This window comes from Mustelus asterias, chromosome 1 (assembly GCF_964213995.1).
Source record: "Mustelus asterias chromosome 1, sMusAst1.hap1.1, whole genome shotgun sequence".
Taxonomy (NCBI): Eukaryota; Metazoa; Chordata; class Chondrichthyes; order Carcharhiniformes; family Triakidae; genus Mustelus; species Mustelus asterias.
In genome coordinates this window covers 169,489,120-169,513,048 of record NC_135801.1, presented here as the reverse complement: position 1 = coordinate 169,513,048, position 23,929 = coordinate 169,489,120, and the positions used below count along the sequence as shown (strand labels likewise).

At 44.4% G+C, this 23,929-nt stretch overlaps 1 protein-coding gene across 2 annotated transcripts in view; it reads right to left on the bottom strand.

Annotated features, from left to right (window-relative positions):
* The window catches only part of LOC144500271 (uncharacterized), a 116,512-nt gene extending 108,445 nt beyond the window's left edge, over positions 1-8,067 (bottom strand). The window contains exons 1-2 of one of the 2 annotated variants that reach the window (XM_078222957.1): positions 7,847-8,018; positions 1,988-2,111 (exon numbers count right to left, since the gene is read on the bottom strand). In XM_078222957.1, the coding sequence (XP_078079083.1) occupies positions 1,988-1,991 (4 nt within the window). In that variant the 5' untranslated portion in view covers positions 1,992-2,111; positions 7,847-8,018. Of the gene's footprint in view, positions 1-1,987; positions 2,112-7,846 lie in introns of both variants that reach the window. The other variant, XM_078222952.1, reaches the window with a different exon arrangement.
* Positions 8,068-23,929: the final 15,862 nt, after the last annotated feature.

The window sequence follows — 23,929 nt, the reverse complement described above, 5'->3', positions numbered from 1 at the left end:
ATTACCGATTGTCAGAAAACCCATCTGGTTCACCAATGTCTTCTAGGGAAGGAAATCTGCCATCCTTACCTGGTCTGTCCTACATGTGACTCCAGAGCCACAGCAATGTGGTTGACTCTCAACTGCCTTCAGGCAAATTGGGATGGGCAATAAATGTTGTGATGTGGAGATGCCGGTGTTGGACTGGGGTAAACACAGTAAGAAGTTTAACACCACCAGGTTAAAGTCCAACAGGTTTATTTGGTAGCAAAAGCCACACAAGCTTTCGGAGCTCCAAGCCCCTTCTTCAGGTGATTCCCACTCACCTGAAGAAGGGGCTTGGAGCTCCGAAAGCTTGTGTGGCTTTTGCTACCAAATAAACCTGTTGGACTTTAACCTGGTGTTGTTAAACTAATAAATGTTGGCCAGCCAGCGACGCCCATGTCCCACAAATGAATTTTTAAAAAACCTCCACAGTCAAACTATGTCTCGGAAATAATTTGCAACATTAGAAAAAAAGAGCATGAATGGTTCAGATGACAATAATCAGTACGACCATTCATAAACCGAGCCTCTCATTCCTCAAACTTCCCAAACACAAAACTGATGTTAACTGACTTTTCGTCCGATTCTGATGAAGGGTCATCCAGACTCAGAATGTTAGCTCAGTTCTCCCTCCACAGGTGCCGTCAGACCTGCCAAGATGTTTCAGCATTTCCCGTTTCCAATTCAGATTCCAGCATCCGCAGTAATTTGCTTTTAATTGGTTTAGCCTGACTAACACGTGGAATCTCTGTTTCATTCAAGGCCTTTTCACCCTCGTTTCTTAATCAGGAAATTTAGAAAACAGGCTGCGTTTCAAGCAAGTCCAGTAGAATCTCTGATCAGATATTGACTGACTTTGACAAAAACTCTTCCAAATAACCATCTGTTCCGCAGCACGTTGACAAGCCCCTCGAGCCTGCTCCACCATTCAATAAGATCATGGCTGATCTTTTTGTGGACTAAGCTCCACTCACCCGCCCGCTCACCATGACCCTCAATTCCTTTACTGTTCAAAAATGTATCTATCCTTGCCTTAAAAACATTCAATGAGGGAGCCTCAACTGCTTCACTGGGCAGGGAATTCCACAGATTCACAACCCTTTGTGTGAAGAAGTTCCTCTTCAACTCAGTCCTAAATCTGATCCCCCTTATTTTGAGGCTATGCCCCCTCGTTCTAGTTTCACCCGCCAGTGGAAACAACTTCCCTGCTTCTATCTTATCTATTCCCTTCATAATCTGATATGTTTCTATAAGATCTCCCCTCATTCTTCTGAATTCCAATGAGTATAGCCCCAGTCTACTCAGTCTCTCCTCATAAGCCAACCCTCTCAACTTCGGAATCAACCTATTGAATCTCCTCTGCACCCCCTCCAGTGCCAGTATATCCTCTCAAGTAAGGAGACCAAAACTGTACACTGTACTCCAGGTGTAGCCTCACCAGCACCTTATACAGCTGCAACATAATCTTGCTGTTTTTAAACTCCATCCCTCTAGCAATAAAGGACAAAATTCCATTTGCCTTTTTAATCACCTGCTGCACCTGCAAACCAATTCCTTGAGTTTCCTGCACAAGGACACCCAGGTCCCTCTGCACAGCAGCACGCTGCAATTTTTTACCATTTAAATAATAGTCCATTTTGCTGTTATTGCTACCAAAATGGATGACCTCACATTTACCAACATTGTACTCCATCTGCCAGACCCTCGCCCACTCATCTAGACTATTTAGATCCCTTTGCAGACTTTGCTCTGCCACTCATCTTAGTGTCATCTGTGAATTTTGACACACTACACTTGGTCCCCAACTCCAAATCATCTATGTAAATCGTAAACAATTGCGGTCCCAACACTGATCCCTGAGGCACACCACTCGTCACTGATCGCCAACCAGAAAAACACCCATTTACCCCCACTCTTTGCTTTCTGTTAGTTAACCAATCCTCTATCCATGCTAATACATTACCCATAATACTGTGCACCTTTATCTTATGCAGCAGTCTTTGGTGCAGCACCTTGTCAAATGTCTTCTGGAAATCCAGATACACCACATCCACAGGTTCCCCATTGTCCACTGCACATGTAATGTTCTGAAAGAATTCCACCAAATTAGTCAAACATGACCTGCCCATCATGAACCCACATTGCGTCTTACTAATGGAACAATTTATATCCACGTCTCGCTATTTCTTCCAATGAATGGTTCATTCCAAAATCGAGGTCCAGGTCTAGTTTTTATTCATGACATTATTGAATTTACCGTTACGTATCGGAACTTTCTGTACATAATCATGTTTATAGTGAAAGACAGTTCATCCTTTTTGTGGGGTACTTGTGGGTTAGGGGGCAGCACAGTGGTTAGCACTGCTGCCTCACAGTGCCAGGGACCCGGCTTGGATCACTGTGTGTGGAGTTTGCACGTTATCTGCGTGGGTTTCCTCCCACAGTCCAAAGATGTGCAGGTTAGGTGCATTGGCTATGTTAAATTCTCCCTCAGTGTACCCAAACGGGCGGGGGTGGAGTGTGGCGACTAGGGGATTTTCATTTGTGTTAATGTAAGCCTACTTGTGACACTAATAAAATAAACTTTACTTCTAACTGAGGAAGAGAAAGATCACAAAGGCGACAGAACATAAGCAATCAACAAGATCCAACTGCAGTTTTAACCAGTGACCTGAACAGGGAAGCTGTTGTTGCTTTCTCACCAGATGAAGACACTGGGAACAGGTGCCCATGCTGGACAAATGTGTTATCCTTTCACCAGATTGCTCCCCTGGGCCCCCACAACAGGAGAGATAGGCTTCCACTTCCCTGAACACAAGACCCATCAACCACCCCCCCCAACCACGTGGTCTCCTTCTGCTTTATGCCGGCACTCCCAGGTCAGATTTAAATGAGACCATAGGAGTTGAGCGAGGCGGAACAGGTGGGAAATCATCAGGAAGCAGTGGTAAACTGTACGAGAGGTTTAAGTTTCCCATTGGTTCCGAGATCCCAGATGATCACTCCTGCTACCCCTGGCAACTGAAACTTTTCAAAAGAATTGCCTCTTTAGGTCCAGCTACCTTTACCTGGCTAGGAAGCCTCCTGCAGCTTCCACACTCAATCATTGAAACCCTGCATGGCAGAAGGGGGCCATTTGGCCCATCGAGTCTGCACCGATAACAATCCCACCCCAGGCCCTATCCCCACACGTTTACCCCGCTAACCTACACATCCCAGGACACTAAGGGGTAATTTAGCATGGTCAATTAACCTAACCCACACATCTTCGGACTGTGGGAGGAAACCGGAGCACCCAGAGGAAACCCATGCAGACACCGAGAGAATGCGCAAACTCCACACAGACAATGACACAAGCCGGGAATCAAACCCAGGTCCCTGGAGCTGTGAGGCAGCAGTGCTAACCATTATGCCACTGATCAAGTTTCAATGATTACTGTTTGACTTGACATGAATCTGTAACAAAGAACTCTGACAGTCCTTGGGCATCTTCTGCTCAATAGAGCAGCTTAAGTTCGGAACAGATTTCCTGGAAGCTTTCTGGAGTAAACCGAACTATTAACCATACTCCTGCCTTCTGTCTTACAGATGGTGTTACAATTGTCCCCAATATTGATGGTTCTAATACGCATTGCAACCTGCCTTCTGGGTTACACTTTTTAAAAAAGAAGGAATTTAGAGCCCCACCTAGCTATGTCATCATGGGCAGGTTCCAAACAATGTGATACCTTTCATAACCTCTGGACTTCCAAAAGGTTTTCAATTTGATGTGCAGTCGCTGTTGGAATGCTCAAAATCACAGCAGCCAACTTACAGGTAGAAAGATCCCACAGAGACAAATGCCAAATCTGATTTCATGGGTTGAGGGATATTTGACCAGGACATCAGGTCAGTGCTTTTTTAAAAAAAAATAAAACTACAATCTCAAATATTTGCTAGTAGAATCCAAACCAACTTGATGTCAAAACCAAGCAGAACTTCACTGTGGAATTTCTTTTAAAAAAAACGTCCACCCAATTGGATCCAACTCACCTAAAAAATATTGAAGCATTTCCAACACTAGAATATTGTTAATGGTAAATTAATGCTATTAGGATACAAAGGTGATGGACATTGTTTAATTAAGTGCTTTGAACATATACAAATAAGGGACCTCTTTTATGGAGCTAGCACACCAAGAGAAGAGCTGAGAGAGACTGATTAAAGTCAACCACTCAGTAAAGAAAAGTTCTGTCATCAAATCGGCTTGGATTCTATTAGCAAATACTTCAGAAATTGTGCTTAAATTTTTGGAGTTAAAAATCAAACTTCCTGATTCAGGGGGGGCGGGGGGAGAGAGAGAGAGAGAGTCCTACACTGAACCATGGTTAACATTTCAATTCCTTTTGAATCAAGTGCCTCAAGAATTTTGAATTTATAAAACCATTTCAGGTCAGTAGGCTTCTGGACTTCCATCAACATCAACACAGATATGTTGCTGTTAATGGCTTAAATGGCAGGGCAGCAAACAACAATAATATTTAACAATTGTGCAATTAAGGAAGCAATCATCAGCCTTGCCCCTCGTTTCTGTGGCTATAAATATCTCCTACTTACTATGCCTTTTAGCTTTGACAAAGGGGCATCTGGACTCAAAACATCAGCTCTTTTCTCTCCCTACAGATGCTGCCAGACCTGCTGAGATTTTCCAGCATTTTCTCATTTGGTTTCAGATTCCAGCATCTGCAGTAATTTGCTTTTATTAAGGAAGCAATCATCTTCTGCCATCTTTGACTCGTGCCGAGGGATTTGTTGTAGTCAGGAACAAGCAGTCATTACTCAAAATATAAATTGTAGTAGAGTCTTTGAGTTTAAAAGGCAATAATAAACTTGTGTTCACAGACCGATACCTGGTTAAGCAATACCACAACTGTAAAATTCTCATCTTTGTTTTCCAACCGCTCCATAGCCTCCCCCCAGGTTTGATTCCAGCCTTGGGCGACTTTCTCCCTGCGTCTGTCTGGGTTTCCTCCCACACTCCAAAGGAAGATTGACCATGCTAAATTGCTCCCAAGTGTGTACCAAGATATGTAGGTCAGGGGGAATTAGTGGGGTAAATATGTGGGATGAGAGGGATAGGGCCTGGGTAAGATGCTCTGTCAGAGAGTTGATGCAAACTTGATGGGCTGAATGGCACTGCACTGCTGTGATTCTATTCCTTCAGCTGTCACTGCCCTAAACTCTGACAGAGACACAATAGCTTTTGTACCTCATTTTCCTCCTGAAAACCTACATGTTTAACTAAAGTAAACTATGATGAGACACAGTACAGGAAAGAGAGAACTTGGTGAACTGGTGCGATGACAATAATCTCTCCCTCAACATCAACAATACAAACATCAATGGGGACGAACTAGAAATGGTCGAGAGCTTCAGGTTTAGGTGTCCAGATCACCAACAACCTGTCCTGGTTCCCCCATGCCAACACTAGTTAAGAAAGCCCACCAACACCTCTACTTTCTCAGAAGACTAAGGAAACTAAGGCATGTCAGCTACAGCTCTCATCAACTTTTACAGGTGCACCATAGAAAGCATTCTTTCTGGTTGTATCACAGCTTGGTATGGTTCCTGCTCAAGACCGCAAAGAACTACAAAAGGTCGTGAACGAAGCCCAGTCCATCACGCAAACCAGCCTCCCACCCATTGACTCTGTCTACACTTCCCGCTGACTCGGAAAAGCAGCCAGCATCATCAAAGACCCCATACAGCCTGGACATACTCTCTTCCACCTTCTTCTGTCGGGAAAACTTACAAGAGTCCGAGGTCATGTACCAACCGACTCAAGAACAGCTTCTTCCCTGCTGCCATCAGACCTTTGAATGGACCTACCTCACATTAAGTTGATCTTTCTCTACACCCTAGCTATGACTGTAACACTTTATTCTGCACTCTCTCCTTTCCTTCTCTATGAACGGTATGCTTTGTCTGTATAATGCACAAGAAACAATACTTGTCACTGTATACTAATACATGTGACAATAATAAATCAAAACCATGGTTTATCCCTTATGTGGCTCCCTCGGAGTTACATTTTGTTTTATAATGCCTTGCTTAAAATATTGTGAACTCGGATGCAATTTGTCTCACAGCATGACAACACATAGTAGACTCAATAGAAGACTTCAAAATTATTTAAGGGGTTCATATGGTGATTATGGAAAAATTGTTGCCATTTGTGGGCGAGTCTAGAACTAGATAGCCACTAACAGTTTACACAGAGTGGCAAGAATGTGGAATACTTGCCACATGGAGTGGTTCAAGCAGATAGCATTGATACATTTAAAAAGGGAGGCTTGATGCATCCATGAGGAAGGGAATAGAGGGAAATGGATGGGAAGATGCTCACATGGAGATTAGACACCAAAGTATACAGACCAGTTAGCCTGAACGCCTGCATGATTCCATGTACTGTCTGTGAAACTGCCACTGTTTCAAGCAACCTACAAACACTTCCAGTATGGATCCTCACTCCAGACTTACCCTCCATCTGATAAATGTTACACATATTTATACTTCACCAAGATGGTGGCACAATGGTTAGTACTGCTGCCTTCACAGCGCCAGGTACCCGGGTTCAATTCCCAGCCTCGGGTCACTGTCTGTGTGGAGCCTGCACGTTCTCCCAGTGTCTGCGTGGGTTTCCTCCCACAGTCTGAAAGATGTGCTGATTAGGTGAATTGGCCGTGCTAAATTCTCCCTCAGGTGTACCCGAACAGGCGCCGGAGTGTGGCGACTAGTGGACTTTCACAGCAACTTCATTGCAGTGTTAATGTAAGCCTACTTGTGACTAATAAATAAACTTTAAAATTGACAAGGCATCTCAGAACTGGCACAAGTTTCTTCTTCAAAACCTCAATTTAACTTCCCAGTATTAAAACCAATTTTAATCTGATAAAAATTCCAACATTTCTTGTAACGAAGTCTAACCACGCCAAGTGGTTTTTAAAAAAAAGTTGCTAGTTTGCATTTAATCCATTGTGAGTTGGTTTTATAATGAGCTCACAAACCTTTTCTATTTTGTGTACAGTAGGACTCTAAAAGCTGACTGTAACGATGCACTTTTGACATGAACAGAACACAATACATTTAAACTGTGGAGGGACCAGGTGGTGAGTGTGAAACTCTCAATTGACTTTTATTCCTACTGATCTGGGTAATTCCTGGTTTAAAATATTCATTTTGGCATTACTCTGAATAAAGGAACCCTTCAAACGTTGTTTGAACCACTTTCAACATTAGGTATACAGTACAGACATTTCTCCCTTACTTCAATAACTGGTTGACTAGTGCCCAACGCTACAGCTGAGTCACTAGACCCAGCTACAAATAATATTTCCTGATCTCGTCGCTATCCCCACAGCAGTCGAGGCAGACAAAAGGGCATTTTAGGCATCTTCCCCCAGTTTAGACTAACAAAATATTTTTCCCCAAAATTCCAGGCTTTTATACAATAGTTGGTTCTCAACCAGAACATGCTGGAAACACACAGAAACTCCCTTCAACATTTGCAATAATAGAAGACAGCTCGACATCCCGGGATCCACTGAGTGTTGTCAGCTTCGATTTCTAGCATTTGCGGCTCCGCTTGTTTCCAGAGGTCAGAGAGACATTGCTATACGTTGTCATTTTTATGTGACTGTTAATTTGTTTTAAATATTCTGGTGTATGTTAAATAACCTGGTGTTAATTTCTGGAGTATGGTTACAGGATCGTAAGCATAACAGCGAAACAAGAAACCGTCCCAGTCTGTAAACGAAGCCCGAAAGTAACCAGGAACACTCACCGACGGACGAGACCACAACTAGAAGCGAACAGTATCCGTGTCCGGGGTGTTCCATGGTGTTTGTGTCTCTGTTGCTTCTGGCCGCTGGCAGTTTCAACAACGATTGCTCGCTCTCTGTCTATCTGTCTGTCTCAATCTGCCGACAGCAGCTCCTCGCTGCTGTGTTTTGCCTGTTCTGTAACATTGCCGGCAACATAAGTAGGAGAGCCAGCCGCGCTATCATATGATTCTCATCATGTGACAAGTGCCAGCTACTATTTTCATTGCGGAGGTGGGGTTTATATATTGTGGATAAGGCTTCAGATCAAAACTTTGTACGCTTTGAAAATAATAATAAAAGGTTTTTAGTGTAAAAAAATCACTTCAATCGGCAAAGCCTTTATTGGATATGAACGCGTGGGATATAAAGCTTCAAAACGAATTCTATTTTAAATTGATTCTATTTTAAATTCTTAACGCCACGAGTGCATGTATTGAGATCTCTCCCAGATCTCTGCCCTGAAGCTTACAGAGCTACCGAGAGGGAGATTTGTTTTAATGAATGAGGCGGAAAATGTATTAAGACACAGAATTTTGTTTACAAGTTTATCTATTAGTGTCACAAGTAGGTTTACATTAACACTGCAATGAAGTTACTGTGAAAATCCCCTGATCGTCACACTCCGGTGCCTGTTTGGGTACACTGAGGGAGAATTTAGCATGGCCGATGCAACAAACCAGCATGTCTTTCGGACTGTGGAAACCGGAGCACCCGGAGGAAACCCACACAGACACGGGAAGAACGTGCAGACTCCGCACAGGCAGTGACCCAAGCCGGGAACTGAACCTGAGTCCCTGGCGCTGTGAGGAAGCAGTGCCAACCACTGTGCCACTGCCACCCCAATATACTAAGAAGTTTAACAACACCAGGTTAAAGTCCAACAGGTTTATTTGGTAGCAAAAGCCACACAAGCTTTCGGAGCTCTAAGCACCTTCTTCAGGTGAGTGGGAATTCTGTAGAACAGAATTCCCACTCACCTGAAGAAGGGGCTTAGAGCTCCGAAAGCTTGTGTGGCTTTTGCTACCAAATAAACCTGTTGGACTTTAACCTGGTGTTGTTAAACTTCTTACTGTGTTTACCCCAGTCCAACGCCGGCATCTCCACATCATGACCCCAATATACACCAAGCAAGATTTGTGCCCCACAAGTGCCAGGTAATGATCATCTCCAACAAGACAGAATCTAATCATCTCCGCATGACATTCAATGGCATCATCCTTGATGAATCAATCTCCCACTATCAACATTTTAGGAGTTACTATTAACCAGAAACTGAACTGAATCAGCCACATAAACATCGTGACTGCAAGAGCTATATCAATATTGGGAATTCTTTGGAGAGTAACTCACCTCCTGACTCCCCATGGCCTGTCCACAAATTAAGTTTTAAGTTTAAGCGTTAGTGTCACAAGTAGGCTTACATTAACACTGCAATGAAATTGCTGTGAAAATCTCCTAGTCGCAACACTCCAGCGCCTGTTCAGGTACACTGAGGGAGAATTTAACATGGCCAATGCACCTAACCAGCACGTCTTTCATACTGTGGAAGGAAACCGGAACACCTGGAGGAAACCCATGCAGATACAGGGAGAATGTGCAGATTCTGCACAGACAGTGACCCAAGCCGGGAATCAAAACCAGATCCCTGACGCTGTGAGGCAGCAATCTAATCACTGTGCCACCATGCCACCCCAGCTCTTAACATCTTCCAAAGTAGGAATGGTCAAGAGCTTCAGGTTTTTTGGTGTCCAGATCACCTACAAACTGTCCTGGTCCCCCCATGCCGACACTATAGTTAAGAAAGCCCACCAACACTTCAACTTTCTCAGAAGACTAAGGAAGTTTGGCATGTCCGCTACAACTCTCACCAACTTTCACAGATGCACCATAGAAAGCATTCTTTCTGGTTGTATCACAGCTTGATATGGCTCCTACTCTGCCCAAGACCGCAGGAAACTACAATGGGTCAGGAATGAAGCCCAGTCCATCACGCAAACCAGCCCCCCATCCATTGACTCTGTCTGCACTTGCCGCTGCCTCGGAAAAGCAGCCAGCATAATTAAGGACCCCAGGCACGCCGGACATTCTCTCTTCCACCTTCTTCCATGAGGAAAAACATACAAAGGTCCGATGACACGTGCTAAACGACTCAAGAACAGCTTCTTCCCTGCTGCCAACAGACTTTTGAATGGGCCTACTTCGCAATAAGCTGATCTTTCTCTACACCCTAGCTATGATTGTAACACTACATTCTGCATTCTCTCCTTCTCTATGAACGTTATGCTTTGTCTGTACAGAAACAATACTTCACTGCATATTAATACATGTGACAATAATAAATCAAATCAAATCAAATCAAGGGTCATTGAATCAAACCTTAAATCTGTTTCTCTCTCTGCAGATGTGGCCAGGCCTGCTGAGTATTCCCAGCACTTTGCTTCTTTTTCAGATTTCCAGCACTGTCACAAACCGTGTGTTTGAAAATAATGGGACTGTTTTGATATTTGGCTGAGTTGTGCTGGGTATTCAGTTCATGCTTGTGGCTCAATTTGTGGTGCTCATGCTTCTGAGCCACAAGGTGCTGGACTCAAACTCTGATCACGAGCACAAAAGTCAAGGTGGACACGCCAGTGCTGTACTGTTGGACGTGTTGTCTTACAGATGAGACATGAAACTGTTTCATTGGATAAAATAACCCATGGCAGAGGAATATTCCCAGGGTGGTATTGATTAACAGGCAGAATCTAATTTAAATGTCACAATGTGGATCCTTTTTGTTTGGGTTGGGTTCCTTCCTCCTGTGGGCACTTAACCATTTATACTGCACCAGGCAGGCCTTATTCAAAACAGTTATCCAACTGATTCTGTCTTCCACAGGTTGCCAGCAATGGACTGTGTATTATCTGACTGATTCAGGCACTGACAAAAATTCCTTTATTTCAGTTTGTTGAATAAATTGTTTAAAGTTTATTTATTTATTAGTCACAAGTAGGCTTACATTAACACTGTAGTGAAGTTACCGTGAAAAATCCCCTGATTGCCACACTCCGGCGCCTGTTCGGGTACACTGAGGGAGAATTTAGCATGGCCAATGCACCTAACCCGTACATCTTTGGACTGTGGGAGGAAACCGGAGAACCCGGAGGAAACCCACGCAGACACAGGGAGAACGTGCAGACTCCGTACAGACAGTGACCCGAGACCGGGAAATGAACCCATGTCCCTGGTTCTGTGAGGCAGCAGTGCTAACCACTGTGCCACCGCGCCGGGCACATCTTTCCTCCAACTTTAGCAAAGATAAAAAGTACATTTACCAGAATTACAAATTTAATAATTTAGCTTTTCCAGCCCACGTACTGACTCTCGCTGTCTCGGGATTTCAATACCTACAGCTGTTTAAATGAGCAAGAATCCTCACCTTTACTTTTGCTGTGTCAAAACATGCTAAATCTGTAATGTCAGTCTTTTCCAACCCAAATGTGGAACTGCAACTAAAGGAGGTCATGTAATAGGATGCATCGTTTGCCATGCAATGAGAAGTGCCCAGGAGGCAGTGGGAGCTGGTGGCCAGGGTAATGAATGTCAAGTGTGCATACAACGCATAGTTACTCAATGAAAGTTTACCAGGTCAAGTAAGGTAAGAGGATACAGTTGAGCCTTCCAACGATAAAGTTGATCCTGTGTTTTTACAAAGATGCGCTTAGAGTACAGGAGGTTAATTAGAGAGCAGGAGGTTATGCTGAACCCTGAAAAAATACAAGTTTGACCCCAGCTCAAGTAATGTCTCCAATTCTGAATGCCAAACTTTAGAAGGGACAGTACATCTTTGAAACGACTCCAAATTAGATTTACTTGAATGGTTGTAGGTTTGAGGGAATTGAATTATATGGAGAGGCTGAATAAATTGACATTGTTTTTTCTCAGAGCAGAGAAGGCAAAGCAGAAATTTAATGGAGTTGTTTAACATAACATAGCGTAACTAAAGTGAAACTGCTTCCAGTGGCTAAAGGGCAGATGACCAGATACAAGGTTATTGGCAAAACAGTGGTTCATACTGCTGCCTCACAGCGCCAGGGACACAGGTTCGATTCCTGCGCGTTCTCCCCGTGTCTGCGTGGGTTTCCCTCTGGGTGCTCCGGTTTCCTCCCACAGTCTGAAGGTTAGGTGCATTGGCCATGCTAAATTCTCCCTCAGCGTACCCGATAAGGTGCCAGAGTGTGGCGACTAGAGGACTTGTGACACTAATAAATAAATAAAAGAACCAGATGTGACATGAGTACCTGGTTGGCATTTGGAGTGCACTGTCTGATAGCATGATGGATACAGATTCAATAGTAGGCCCTCAAAGAGGAAATGGATAAATACATAAAGGAGAGAAAATGCAGGGATATGGGAAAACAGCTGGGGAGTGGAACAAACTGGTTTGTTATTTGAAAGAGCCAGTGTAGATTCAATGGGCCGAATGGTTTCTTTTGTGCAGTATTATTCTATGATTGGTTGATTCGCTACACTGTACTAAGCATATCTGTAGTTTACACTGACCCTCTCCCCTTTTAAAATGACTGATTAGCTTTTACTATCACTGCTCAGAAATAACATGGGGCATTTGCACTTCCCCAGTTGTCTTTGCCTGTACATGTACAATTATGATGTGGAGATGCCGGCGTTGGACTGGGGTGAACACAGTAAGAAGTCTCACAACGCCAGGTTAAAGTCCAACAGGTTTATTTGGTAGCAAATACCATAAGCTTTCGGAGCAATGCTCCTTTGTCAGATTGAGTGGAAATGTGCTCTCAAACAGTGCAAACAGACACAAAATCAAGTTGCAGAATACTGATTAGAATGCGAATCCCTACAACCAGCCAGGTCTTAAAGATACAGACAATGTGGGTGGAGGGAGCATTAAACACAGGTTAAAGAGATGTGTATTGTCTCCAGACAGAACAGCTAGTGAGATTCTGCAAGCCCAGGAGGCAAGCTGTGGGGGTTACTGATAATGTGACATAAATCCAACATTCCGGTTTAGGCCGTCCTCATGTGTGCGGAATTGGATCTTCAGGTAAGCGTTCTCCAAGGCGGCCTTCACGACACACGACAGCGCAGAGTCGCTGAGCAGAAACTGATAGCCAAGTTCCGCACACATGAGGACGGCCTAAACCGGGATGTTGGATTTATGTCACATTATCAGTAACCCCCACAGCTTGCCTCCTGGGCTTGCAGAATCTCACTAGCTGTTCTGTCTGGAGACAATACACATCTCTTTAACCTGTGTTTAATGCTCCCTGCACCCACATTGTCTGTATCTTTAAGACCTGGCTGGTTGTAGGGATTCGCATTCTAATCAGCATTCTGTAACTTGATTTTGTGTCTGTTTGCACTGTTTGAGAGCACATTTCCACTCCATCTGACGAAGGAGCAGTGCTCCGAAAGCTTATGGTATTTGCTACCAAATAAACCTGTTGGACTTTAACCTGGTGTTGTGAGACTTCTTACCATGTACAATTACACAGCTCCTTGAAATCTTCTCACATAAAGCCTTACATGTTATGTGTTTCATCACCCGTCGCGTTGCACCGTTATGATTTATTGACTGATAACAGCAATTTACGACATGTCACAAGGATGAGCTTTTCTTACCTTTTTTAAGGACACGCAGCAGTTCAGCGAGATCTGCAGTTGAAATAAAAGGATTTATTTTCAACACCTGACCTCACTACATGGCAGATAACACACAACCCTTAGCTGGCAACCTGAGGTGCCTTGCAATTGCTGAAGGAGGATCTAAAGCAACAGGGCTTCTCCCCCGATTCCCATTGACTCCAGTTTTCCCAGTGCTCCTTGATGCCACACTCAGTCGAATGCTGCCTTGACGTCAAGGGCAGTCACTCTCACCTCGCCTCTGGAGTTCGGCTCTTTTGCCCATGTTTCAACCAAGGCTGTAATGAGGTTAGGAGCTGAGTGGCCCTGACAAAACCTAAACTGAGCGTCAGTGAGCAGTTATTGTGAAGTAATTGCCGTTTGATTGCATCGTTGACGGTCAGTTTGCTGATGGCCGAGTGTAAGCTGATGGGTCAGTAATGGCCAGTAAAATTGTGGACAGGACACACCTGGGGAATTCTCCACATTGCCAGGTAGATTTTTTTTAAATGTATTCTTTCATGGGATGTGGGTGTCACTGGCAAGTTCAGTATTTGTTTCCCATCCCTAATTTCTCTCAAGCTGAGTGGCTTGCTAGACCATTTCAGAGGGCAGTTCAGAGTCAAGCATCTTGCTGAGGCTCTGGAATCACTTGTAGGCCAGACCGTTATTAGCGAGCCAGATGGATTTTTACAACAATTGATGAGAGATGAACTTTCAATTCCAGGTTTTATTAATTGACTTTAAATTCAACCAATTGCCGTGGTGGGATTTGAACCCATGCCCCCCCGAACACGGGCCTCTAGATTATCAGTTCAGTGACATTGACAGTACACCATCATCTCCTCCGAAAGATGCCAGTGTGATAGCTGTACTGAAATAATTCCACAGGAGCAATGCTCCTAATCCCATATTTCTATATTCCTTCATTCTACTTCCCTGCACCTATCTATCTTTCTTAGGGTTGTTAACTCTGGTCAGACCTAATGCAGGAGGTTCAGGCACGTAGATATAGGAAATAAGAGCAGGAGTAGGCCATTCAGCCCTTTGAGACTGCTTCACCATTCATTATGATCATGGCTGATCATCCAGCTCAGGAACCTGTGCCCGCTTTCCCCATATCCTTTGATCCCTCTAGCCCCAAGAGCTAAATCTAATTCCTTCTTGAAAATGTACAATGTTTTGGCCTCGACTGCTTTCTGTGGTAGAGAATTCCACAGGCTCTCTGGGTGAAGAAATTTCTCCTCATCTCAGCCTTAAATGGTCTACCCCACATCCTCAAACAGTGACCCCTAGTTCTGGACTCCCTCGTCATTAGGGAACATCCTTCCTGCATCTACCCTGTCTAGTTCTGTTAGAATTTTATAGGTTTCTATGATATCCCTCCTCATTCTTCTATATTTCAGTGAATATAATCTTAACCGATTCAACCTCTCCTCCTTCGTCAGTCCCACTATCTCAGGAATCAGGCACATGATACTTAATACAGCCTGCAAAAGTGTGTGCACACAAACGTATATCCCAGTAAACGGCCTGGAGTTTAATCGCAATAGCATCTGGGTGATAGACTTGGAGATAAGATTGTGTTGCTATCTGATTACAAAGTTCAGAGCATTTACTTCTACCAACAAACCCACTCCCAAATATTCGATGGGTGTTCAAATCACCCAGGCCTGGCACACTGAGCAGGGTCATAGCCCTGCCAGCATTGGGGAAATAAAACTACCGAAGTAGATGGGAAATCCACTTAGATTAGTGTTTTTTGACAATGAGAAAATAGGCATCAGCAGATCTGAGCGAGCCTTGAAGCAGTGTGACCCACAGTCATAGTTACATTTTCTATTAAAGGAAATCTTACATTGTACCTAATGGATACTTAACGGCTTGCTGAGATTATCATCTGCACAAATACCCGATTCCATTTTTGACTCTAAGATTTGAAATTAACAACAGCAGAAGATGTTGGAAATACTCCTCAAAACTTTGAAAGGGTTTGTTTCCAAAACAACGATCTTTGCTCTTTCCTAATTATTTTTTCATGGGATGCGGGTGTCGCTGGCTAGGCCAGCATTTATTGCCCATCCATAATTGCCCTTGAGAAGGTGGTGGTGAGCTGACTTTTAAATTGCTGCAATCCATGTGGTGTAGGTACACCCACAGTGCTATTAGGGAGGGAATTCCGGGATTTTGATCCAGCAACAGTGAAGGAACAGCGATATATTTCTAAGTCAGGATGGTGAGTGACTTGAAAGGGAACCTCCAGGTGGTGATGTTCCCATGAATCTGCTGCCTTTGTCAAAGAACAAAGAACAGTACAGCACAGGAAACAGGCCCTTCGGCCCTCCAAGCCTGTGCCGCTCATTGGTCCAACCAGACCATTCGTTTGTATCCCTCCATTCCCAGACTGCTCATGTGACTTTTTCTTGAGCGTTGTTGGAGCTGCACTCATTCAGGCAAGTGGAGAGTATTCCACCACACTCCTGACTTGTGCCTTGTAGATGGTGGACAGGCTTTGGGAAGTCAGGAGGTGAGTTACTTGCCGCAGAGTTCTCAGCCACTGACCTGTTCATGTAGCCATGGTATTTATGTGGCTGGTCCAGTTCAGTTTCTGGTCAATGATAACCCCCAGGATGTTGACAGTGGGGCAAAAACAGTAAACGCTGGAAAAACTCAGCAGGTCCAGCAGCATCTTTGGAGAGAGAATTAAAATTAATGTTTTGAGTCTATACGACTCTTCTCCAGAGGAAGAAGAAGAGTCACCCAGACTCGAAACGTTAACTCTATTTTCTCTCTCCAAAGATGCTGCCAGACCTGCTGAGTTTTTGCAGCATTTTTTGTTAGTTCAGATTTCCAGCATCTGCAGTATTGTGCTTTTATTATGTTGATAATGAGAGATTCCTTGATGGTATTGCCATTGAATGTCAAGGGGCGATGGTTAGGTTCTCTCTTGTTGGAGATGGTTATTGCCTGGCACTTGTGTGACGCCAAATGTCACTTGCCACTTATTAACCCAAGCCTGGACATTGCTTGCTGCATTTGGACATGAACTGCTTCAGTATCTGAGGAATTGCAAAAAATTGCTGAACATTGTGCAATCATCAGCGAACATCCCCACTTCTGACCTTATGATGGAAGAAAGGTCATTGATGAAGCAGCTGAAGAAGGTTGGGTTTTGGGACTCTACCCTGAGGAACTCCTGCAGTGATGTCCTGGGATTAAGATAATTGGCCTCCAGCAACCACAGCCACCTTCCTTTGTGTTAAGTATGACTCTGACCAGTTGGAGAATTTCCCCCGATTCCCATTGATTCCAGATTTGTTCAGGCTCCTTGATGCCACATTTGGTCAAATGCTGCCTTGATTCCAAGGGCAGTGATTCCCACCTCTTCAGTTCAGCTCTTTTGTCCATGTTTGGTCTAAAGCTGGAACGAAGTTCGGAGCTGAGTGGTCCTGGTGCCACCCAAACTGAGTGCCAGTGAACAGGCTACTGTGGAGTTTAGAACATTGGCTGTTAGGTATGATTCCATGAGTATGACTATGTCAGACAGTTGCTTGACTAATTTGACCAATTGGCACAAGACCCCTAGATATTAATCAGGAAGAGTTTGCAGGGTCGACAGGGCTGAGTTGCTGAAGTATTTTGCCTATGAGAGTCCCAGGTAATCTGTGAGTGTGGACAACCCAAATCTGAACTATTCATATATGTTGCTAAGGTCTCTGCTTCCATCACCCGCTCTGGTAGAGGATTGCACTGCATTCAGACTACCAAGAATTGTCCTCCAACTTAGTCCTCTCATTCCAGATCCTTCCATCATTGAGAGCAGTTTATGTCTGTCTACCCCTAATTCTTATGTTGATATGTCTTCCTTGGCCCTTCCTGGCACGGTGGCACAATGCTTAGCACAGCTGCCTCACAGCGCCAGAGACCGGGTTCAATTCTGGCCTCGGGTGACTGTCTGTGTGGATTTTGCACGTTCCCCCCATGTCTGCGTGGGTTTCCTCCGGATGCTCCGGTTTCCCGCCACAATCCAAAGATGTGCAGTTTAGGTTGATTGGCTGTGCTACGTTGACCCTTAGTGTCAGGGTAAATCCGTGTGGTTACAGGGATAGGGCCTGGGTGGGATTGTTGTTGGTGCAGGCTCGATGGGCCAAATGGCCTTCTGTACTGTACAAGCTCTGTGATTCTCCATGGTTCTATAATTTCAAATATTATCAAAGATTACCCCTTCTGTTCTAAGAAAAAGAGCCTCACTAACGACCTGCATCCTGGGGAGGGAGGGAGGAAGGAAGTGGGAGAGCTTGTGGCAGCTGTAGGTTCGTGATACCCTCCACTGCTTTCCTGAGAGAAGCACGTGAACTCTCTTCTCAGGAAACCATTCTCAACTCTCGTTTGCTTTGCCGCTGAAAATATGCCACAGGAAGAAGGCACAAGCTGCTCTGAATTCCGCTTTGGCATTACTTTCTACTCTCCCTAACTGACACACACCCCACTTGTGAGCATTAGAATGGGTGAACCTCAGGGGAGACACACCAGGCAACACACGGCAGGTGACAACAACAACTCACATTTATATGGTGCCCTTCACATAGAAAACGTCCCGAGTCTCTTCACAGAGGCATATTCCATAAACGCACAAAGATGGACATCAAGGCAAAGAAGGGGGAATAGCAGAGGTGATCTAAAGCTTCATGGCTTCAAAGGGGATCTGAAAAGGGGAGAGGGAGATGGAGAAGTTGGAAGCTAACTCATAAAGTTGCCTGGGTATAGTGCATGACTGCTTCAACCTGGAGGAATCCTGTTGGTCTATAAAGGTACTGTGTCCTGAGGCAACACTGATTGGACTTCGGGAAAGAGGTTGAAATTGTTGCTCTAGCCAATAGTGCATCTCTCCTTGCTCAGCACACAGCCAGTTGGTTAAAAACACGAGGTAGAGAGACAGACAGGTGGAGAATGGATATTCCAGAACTTGGGGCTAAGGCAACTGAAGACCTGCCCACCATTGGTTGAGAAATTAAAATTGAGAATGCACAAGAGGCCAGAATTAGAGAAGCACTGATATCACACATCATGACTTCTCATTTTTGCCCGAAAAGGCAGGTGTGGCCTTGGTTTAATGTTTTGTTTAAAGGACAGCACCTGTGACATGGGGTGGCATGGTGACACAGTGGTTAGCAGTGCTGCCTCACATTGCCAGAGTCCTGGGTTCGATTCCTGGCTTGGATCACTGTGTGTGTGGGGATTGCATATTCTCCCTGTGTCTGCATGGGTTTCCTCCGGGTGCTCCGGTTTCCTCCCACAGTTCAAAAGACGTGCTGGTTAGGTGCATTGACCATGCTAAATTTTCCCTCAGGGTACCCGAATTGTTCGGGTACACTGAGGGAGAATTTAGCATGGCCAATGCACCTAACCAGCACGTCTTTGGACTGTGGGAGGAAACTGGAGCACCTGGAAGAAACCCACGCAGACACGGGGAGAATGTGCAAACTCCACACAGACAGTGACTGAGGCCGAAATTGAACCCGGGTTCCTGGCGCTGTGAGGCAGCACTGTGCCACCATGTCACCCCAGGGGATTTTCACAGTAACTTCATTGCAATGTTAATGTAAGCTGACTTGTGCCACTAATAAACAAACTTTAAACTTAAAACTTCAAATAATGTGTACTCCCTCAATTCTGCAAGGAAATGCCAGCCTTGTACCCACAACCTGCTGATATAGGAGTTCTCCCATTGGGCTACCAATTAATGGTCAGTTTTCCATTCTGTAACTTGGTCGCCAGCTGAATCAGTTCTCCTCCATGAGTATTCCAAAATAAATTTGTAGCTGCTGCCCAGGTACTTGGTAGAATGCACTGCGGTTTGGGAGATTCCTGCATTCAGGGTATGTGAAGGGTTAGGAATTCCCCAACTATTCCGTTTTGATTGTGTTTATCTCCCAGCTGGCATTTTACTCATCTTGTTCTTCAAAATGACAGCTGTGACCGGTGAACTCTGCTAGTCCGAGATGTGAAGCTTCAGGAGCAGCTGCCAACCTCCCTGAATTTCTCATTTTATCTTTTGTTTACAGGCCAGCGTTTATTGTCCATCGCTAATTTCTCTGTTCTGCATGGCTGTATAGTTTTAGCTGGGAAAGTTCAATATTTCCCTGACTAAACTGGGGGATCCCTAGCCTCAGCTCCTGCCAACCTCAGCCTAAGATTGAGGGAAGTGGTGTTTTTCGTAGAATCCCAACAGTATAGAAGGAAGTCATTTGGCCCATCGAGTCTGCACCAACCACAATCCCACCCAGGCCCTATCCCCGTAACACCACATATTTACCCTGCTAATCCCCTGACACTAGGGTCAATTGAGCATGGCCAATCAACCTAACCCGCACATCTTTGGGACTGTGGGAGGAAACCGGAGCACCCGGAGGAAACCCACGCAGACACGGGGAGAACGTGCAAACTCCACACAGACAGTTACCCGAGGCCGGAATTGAACCCGGGTCCCTGACGCTGTGAGGCAGCAGTGCTAACCACTGTGCCACCGTGAGATCAAGCGTCAGATCAAGCCCAAGATGGGGTCATCCTGTCAGCTTGGATCTTGTTCGTCTCCCTTGTTGGGACCTTGAATTGGATTCAGTTGGGTTTTGAATTCGGTTTTTTGGAGCAAGCAAGGAATAGATTTGGGTTTGCCCGGTCCACTCTGTGCATTGGCTTTGTAACTTTAAAAATGGAGCTGGTATCAACTCCATGTGGGGCAAAGATAATAGGTCCCCAGTGGTTTGGTCTGCTTGTAAACATGGTGGTATAGGCTTTCACATGTGTTAGAATTCCAAATTCCAAATGACTACTGCTCTTCCCGAAAGTGCGTACTGCACAGTCTATCTTTTATTTCTATTTTCTAAACAAAAGTTTGTGAAGGTGTCGACAAGCAAAGAGCTGTGAGATGAAGAGAAACCTCACTGCCTGTGGGCTATTTTCTGTTCCTTGTTGCAATGTTATTTTTAGTAATGCAATCAATATATTGAGGCAGTCATTGGGCTTTGAACTTAGCCTAAAGAAGCAAATTGTTAAGGCTGATCTGTGACTGCAGGGCCCGTATCAATCGATCAGCCTTCTGTCCATCAGTGTTTCACGAGGAGCCATTTGCCATTTAATGTGACGTTTTCCCGAGCACATGAGTGGGGGTCGTTTAGCTGCTTGGATTTTACAATTCAGCTCGTTCTGTACTTATAAAGATTAAAAGCAGGTCAGTGAAAATTTCTCAGGATGGTTCTTTTTTAATCTGTTAGACAACTGAAACAATAGCACTAGTGGATTCAGTAAACAATTCACCAATTGTGGCATGGTCCCTGGTTGAGGGATGAATGTTGGCCTGTTCACCAGGGGACCTCTGCCGCTTTTCTTCAAATACTGCTAAGAGATAGTTTGCATTCACATGCATGAACAGAAGGAATGTGTCCAACACTCTACTTTTTATTATTTTCATGGGATGTGGGTGTCACTGGCCAGGCCAGCATTTATTGCCCATTCCTAATTGTCTTTGAGAAGGTCGTGGTGGTTAGGTGTCATTCATGAATCACTGAGGTCCCTGTGGTGTAAGTACACCAAGAGTGCTGTTGGGGAGGGAGTTCCAGGATTTTGTTCCAATGGCAGTGAAGGAATGGTGATATATTTCCAAGTCAGGACGTTGTGTGGCTTAGAGGGGAATTTGTAGGTGGTGGTGTTCCCATATGTCTACTGTCCTTGTCCTTCTAGACGGTAAAGGTCACAGGTTTAGATGGTGCTGTCTAAGGAGCCTTGGTGAGTTGCTGCAATGCATCTTGTATACTGCTGCTACCTTACATCACTGGTGCAGGGGGTGAATGTTTAAGATATTGGAAGGAATGCCAATCAAGGGGAAGGCTTTGTCTCAGATGGGGTCAAGATTCTTGAGTTGGAGCTGCACTCATCCAGCCAAGTGGAGAGTATTCCATCACACTCCTGACTTGTGCCTTGTAGATGGTGGACAGGCTTTGGGGGGGTTCGGGGATGAGTTACGCGTTTCAGAATTCCCAATCTCTGACCTACTTTTTTAGCCACAGTTAATCTGGCGGGACCAGAAATTTCCACCCCAAAAATGTGCTGGGGAATCCTGCTTGGAAGTACTCAGGTAAGGTTTTGCACCACAGTTGTCCGAGAAGCACTAACTTCCCTGATATAAATCAGTAACTTCATATGGTTCTGCCAGTGCTACACTAATGTTAAGACTGAAAAAATAGAATAAATAAAAGCACTTGAACTTCAGCATAATCACTTTAAAGAACCAGACTGATCCCTGCACGTGACATGCCCCCCTACCGCAACCCCACCCGCCTCTGATCTGGATTCCTGAACCCACACCCACTCACCCCCCATCCCACACCACACCCACACCCACCCCAGAAGCCCAATGTGTATCTTGGGAGATAAGTCCTGTCTCTACGATCAGAGACAGGAAGATCTGGGCCAATTGGTAGGTTCCAGAGTGTTTCTGCATGGGGACTCAGGTTTTGAGTTTTCTGTCAGGTTACTATCTATGGGTTTTTACATATTTTTCCCCACACTATGAATTTTTTGGGTCCAAACTTTACAAATGTTTGTCTACGCATTTGGTATATGAAAAGTTAGCTGTGTTATAATTGGAGATTCTTCATGAATCGAGTAGATTACGTGTAAATAAAGACTGTCACATGATAGGTGAAACTAGACATTTATTGAGACATGGGTAGGAAGTCAGAATAATTCAGGATGATTAAATGGAAATTAGAACCATTTTAAATGATTGAGTCTGTCTGTGGAGTGTACAGTTTAACGATATGTTGGTTCTTGGTTTCAGATAAAGCTCGGCACAACATCGTGGGCTGAAGGGCCTGTTCTGTGCTGTACTGTTCTATGTTCTACGAGACAAGAAAGTTACAATTCAAAATAACCTGGCTCCTTGAATATTTTTGATTGTATTGCCAAACTCAGATTGGAATTGAAGAACAATTTAGACTCCAAATTGTCCGCATGCCTTAAACATCATTAACCATAGTTCAGGATGTAACTATTGATTGTGTATTGGTGGTCCACTGATGTAAATGCATGGTGTTTTGATCATGTTGATTGTGTTGTGAATGACGAGAACCAATTGCTTTTACCAAATCTGGTAGGGGAAATCCTGGATATCAGAACTAGAGAGAGATAAAAAGGGCTCTTCGAAAGGGCATGTAGTTGTACAGCTTCACAGAAGGTAGAAGAGACAGCAGAAAGAAATCAGGCCGGACCAGAACTAGCACTGACCTGTGTCCACGTTGCTCAGGAGGGTAAAGGCCATGTGTGACTCATAAAGCTAATTAGCCTGATTGTTCATTGCTTTATTACTCAATAAATCCTCTTAATGTGTTGCACTGAAACTACTGACTATTAATGGTTTGTCTTGTCAAGAATCTGAGAAAAAGGTTCAAGTAGCTTGGAGCTTTAAAACTAGAAGGTGATTGTCAGGTTGGTAAGTCATGTTTTAATAGTTTTTCCACACTTAGAGGATTTTAAAATTGCATAACTTGGTGACAACTTCTGATCCTCATGTTGCTAACTCTGGTTGGTCATATTTCTGAAGGATTCAGCACAAGATTTCCAAACCCCATCTGCCCAAATAGCCACATTCTCCCATCTACAATATTTGTATTACTAATAACGTGTTGATGGAAGAAAAAACATTTTTTATTAGTGCTGCTCCAGGGTTGGCAGAAACCTCAAGACAAACCTAGCACATCAGCAACGCTAGGAGGGGCCTGAGCCCTGACAGAACTAAAGACCCCTCAAACTGAATATTGAATGCTGACTTCGCCATAATCGCTCCTAATTCCATGTTCTATAGTTTGAAGATAATTCCATTTCTTTACCCCTCCCCTTCAGAAGGCACTGACTCTTCTAGAGAAGCTACCTTGCCCCAAATCCATTTTTTTTGTGATGTGGAGATGCTGGCATTGGACTGGGGTGGGCACAGTAAGTAGTCTCACAACGCCAGGTTAAAGTCCAACAGATTTATTTGGTATCACGAGCTTTTGGAGCCTCAAGCCCCTTCATCATCCTTCATTTTTTTTGTGTGTATGAGCATGACTTTCAGCCAGTACCGAGGCTGAATTCCTTCTTCTCCAGTCCCTGGACCAAGTGTCGGACCTCAACTGAGATGGAAGCCGAGGCTTTCCTGATTTGTGTGTCTCACAGCTGAGTCTCAGAGCCAGGAAAGGGAGGAAAAATGAAACAAAAAACCCCCAGAAAATCCCAGCAGGTCTGACAGCGTCTGAAGAGAGAGACTAAAGCCAATGTCTTATGGTCTTATCGTCTTCAAGACAGAAATTGATAAATTCTTGATTTCTCGAGGAATTAAGGGCTATGGGGAGAGAGCGGGTAAATGGAGT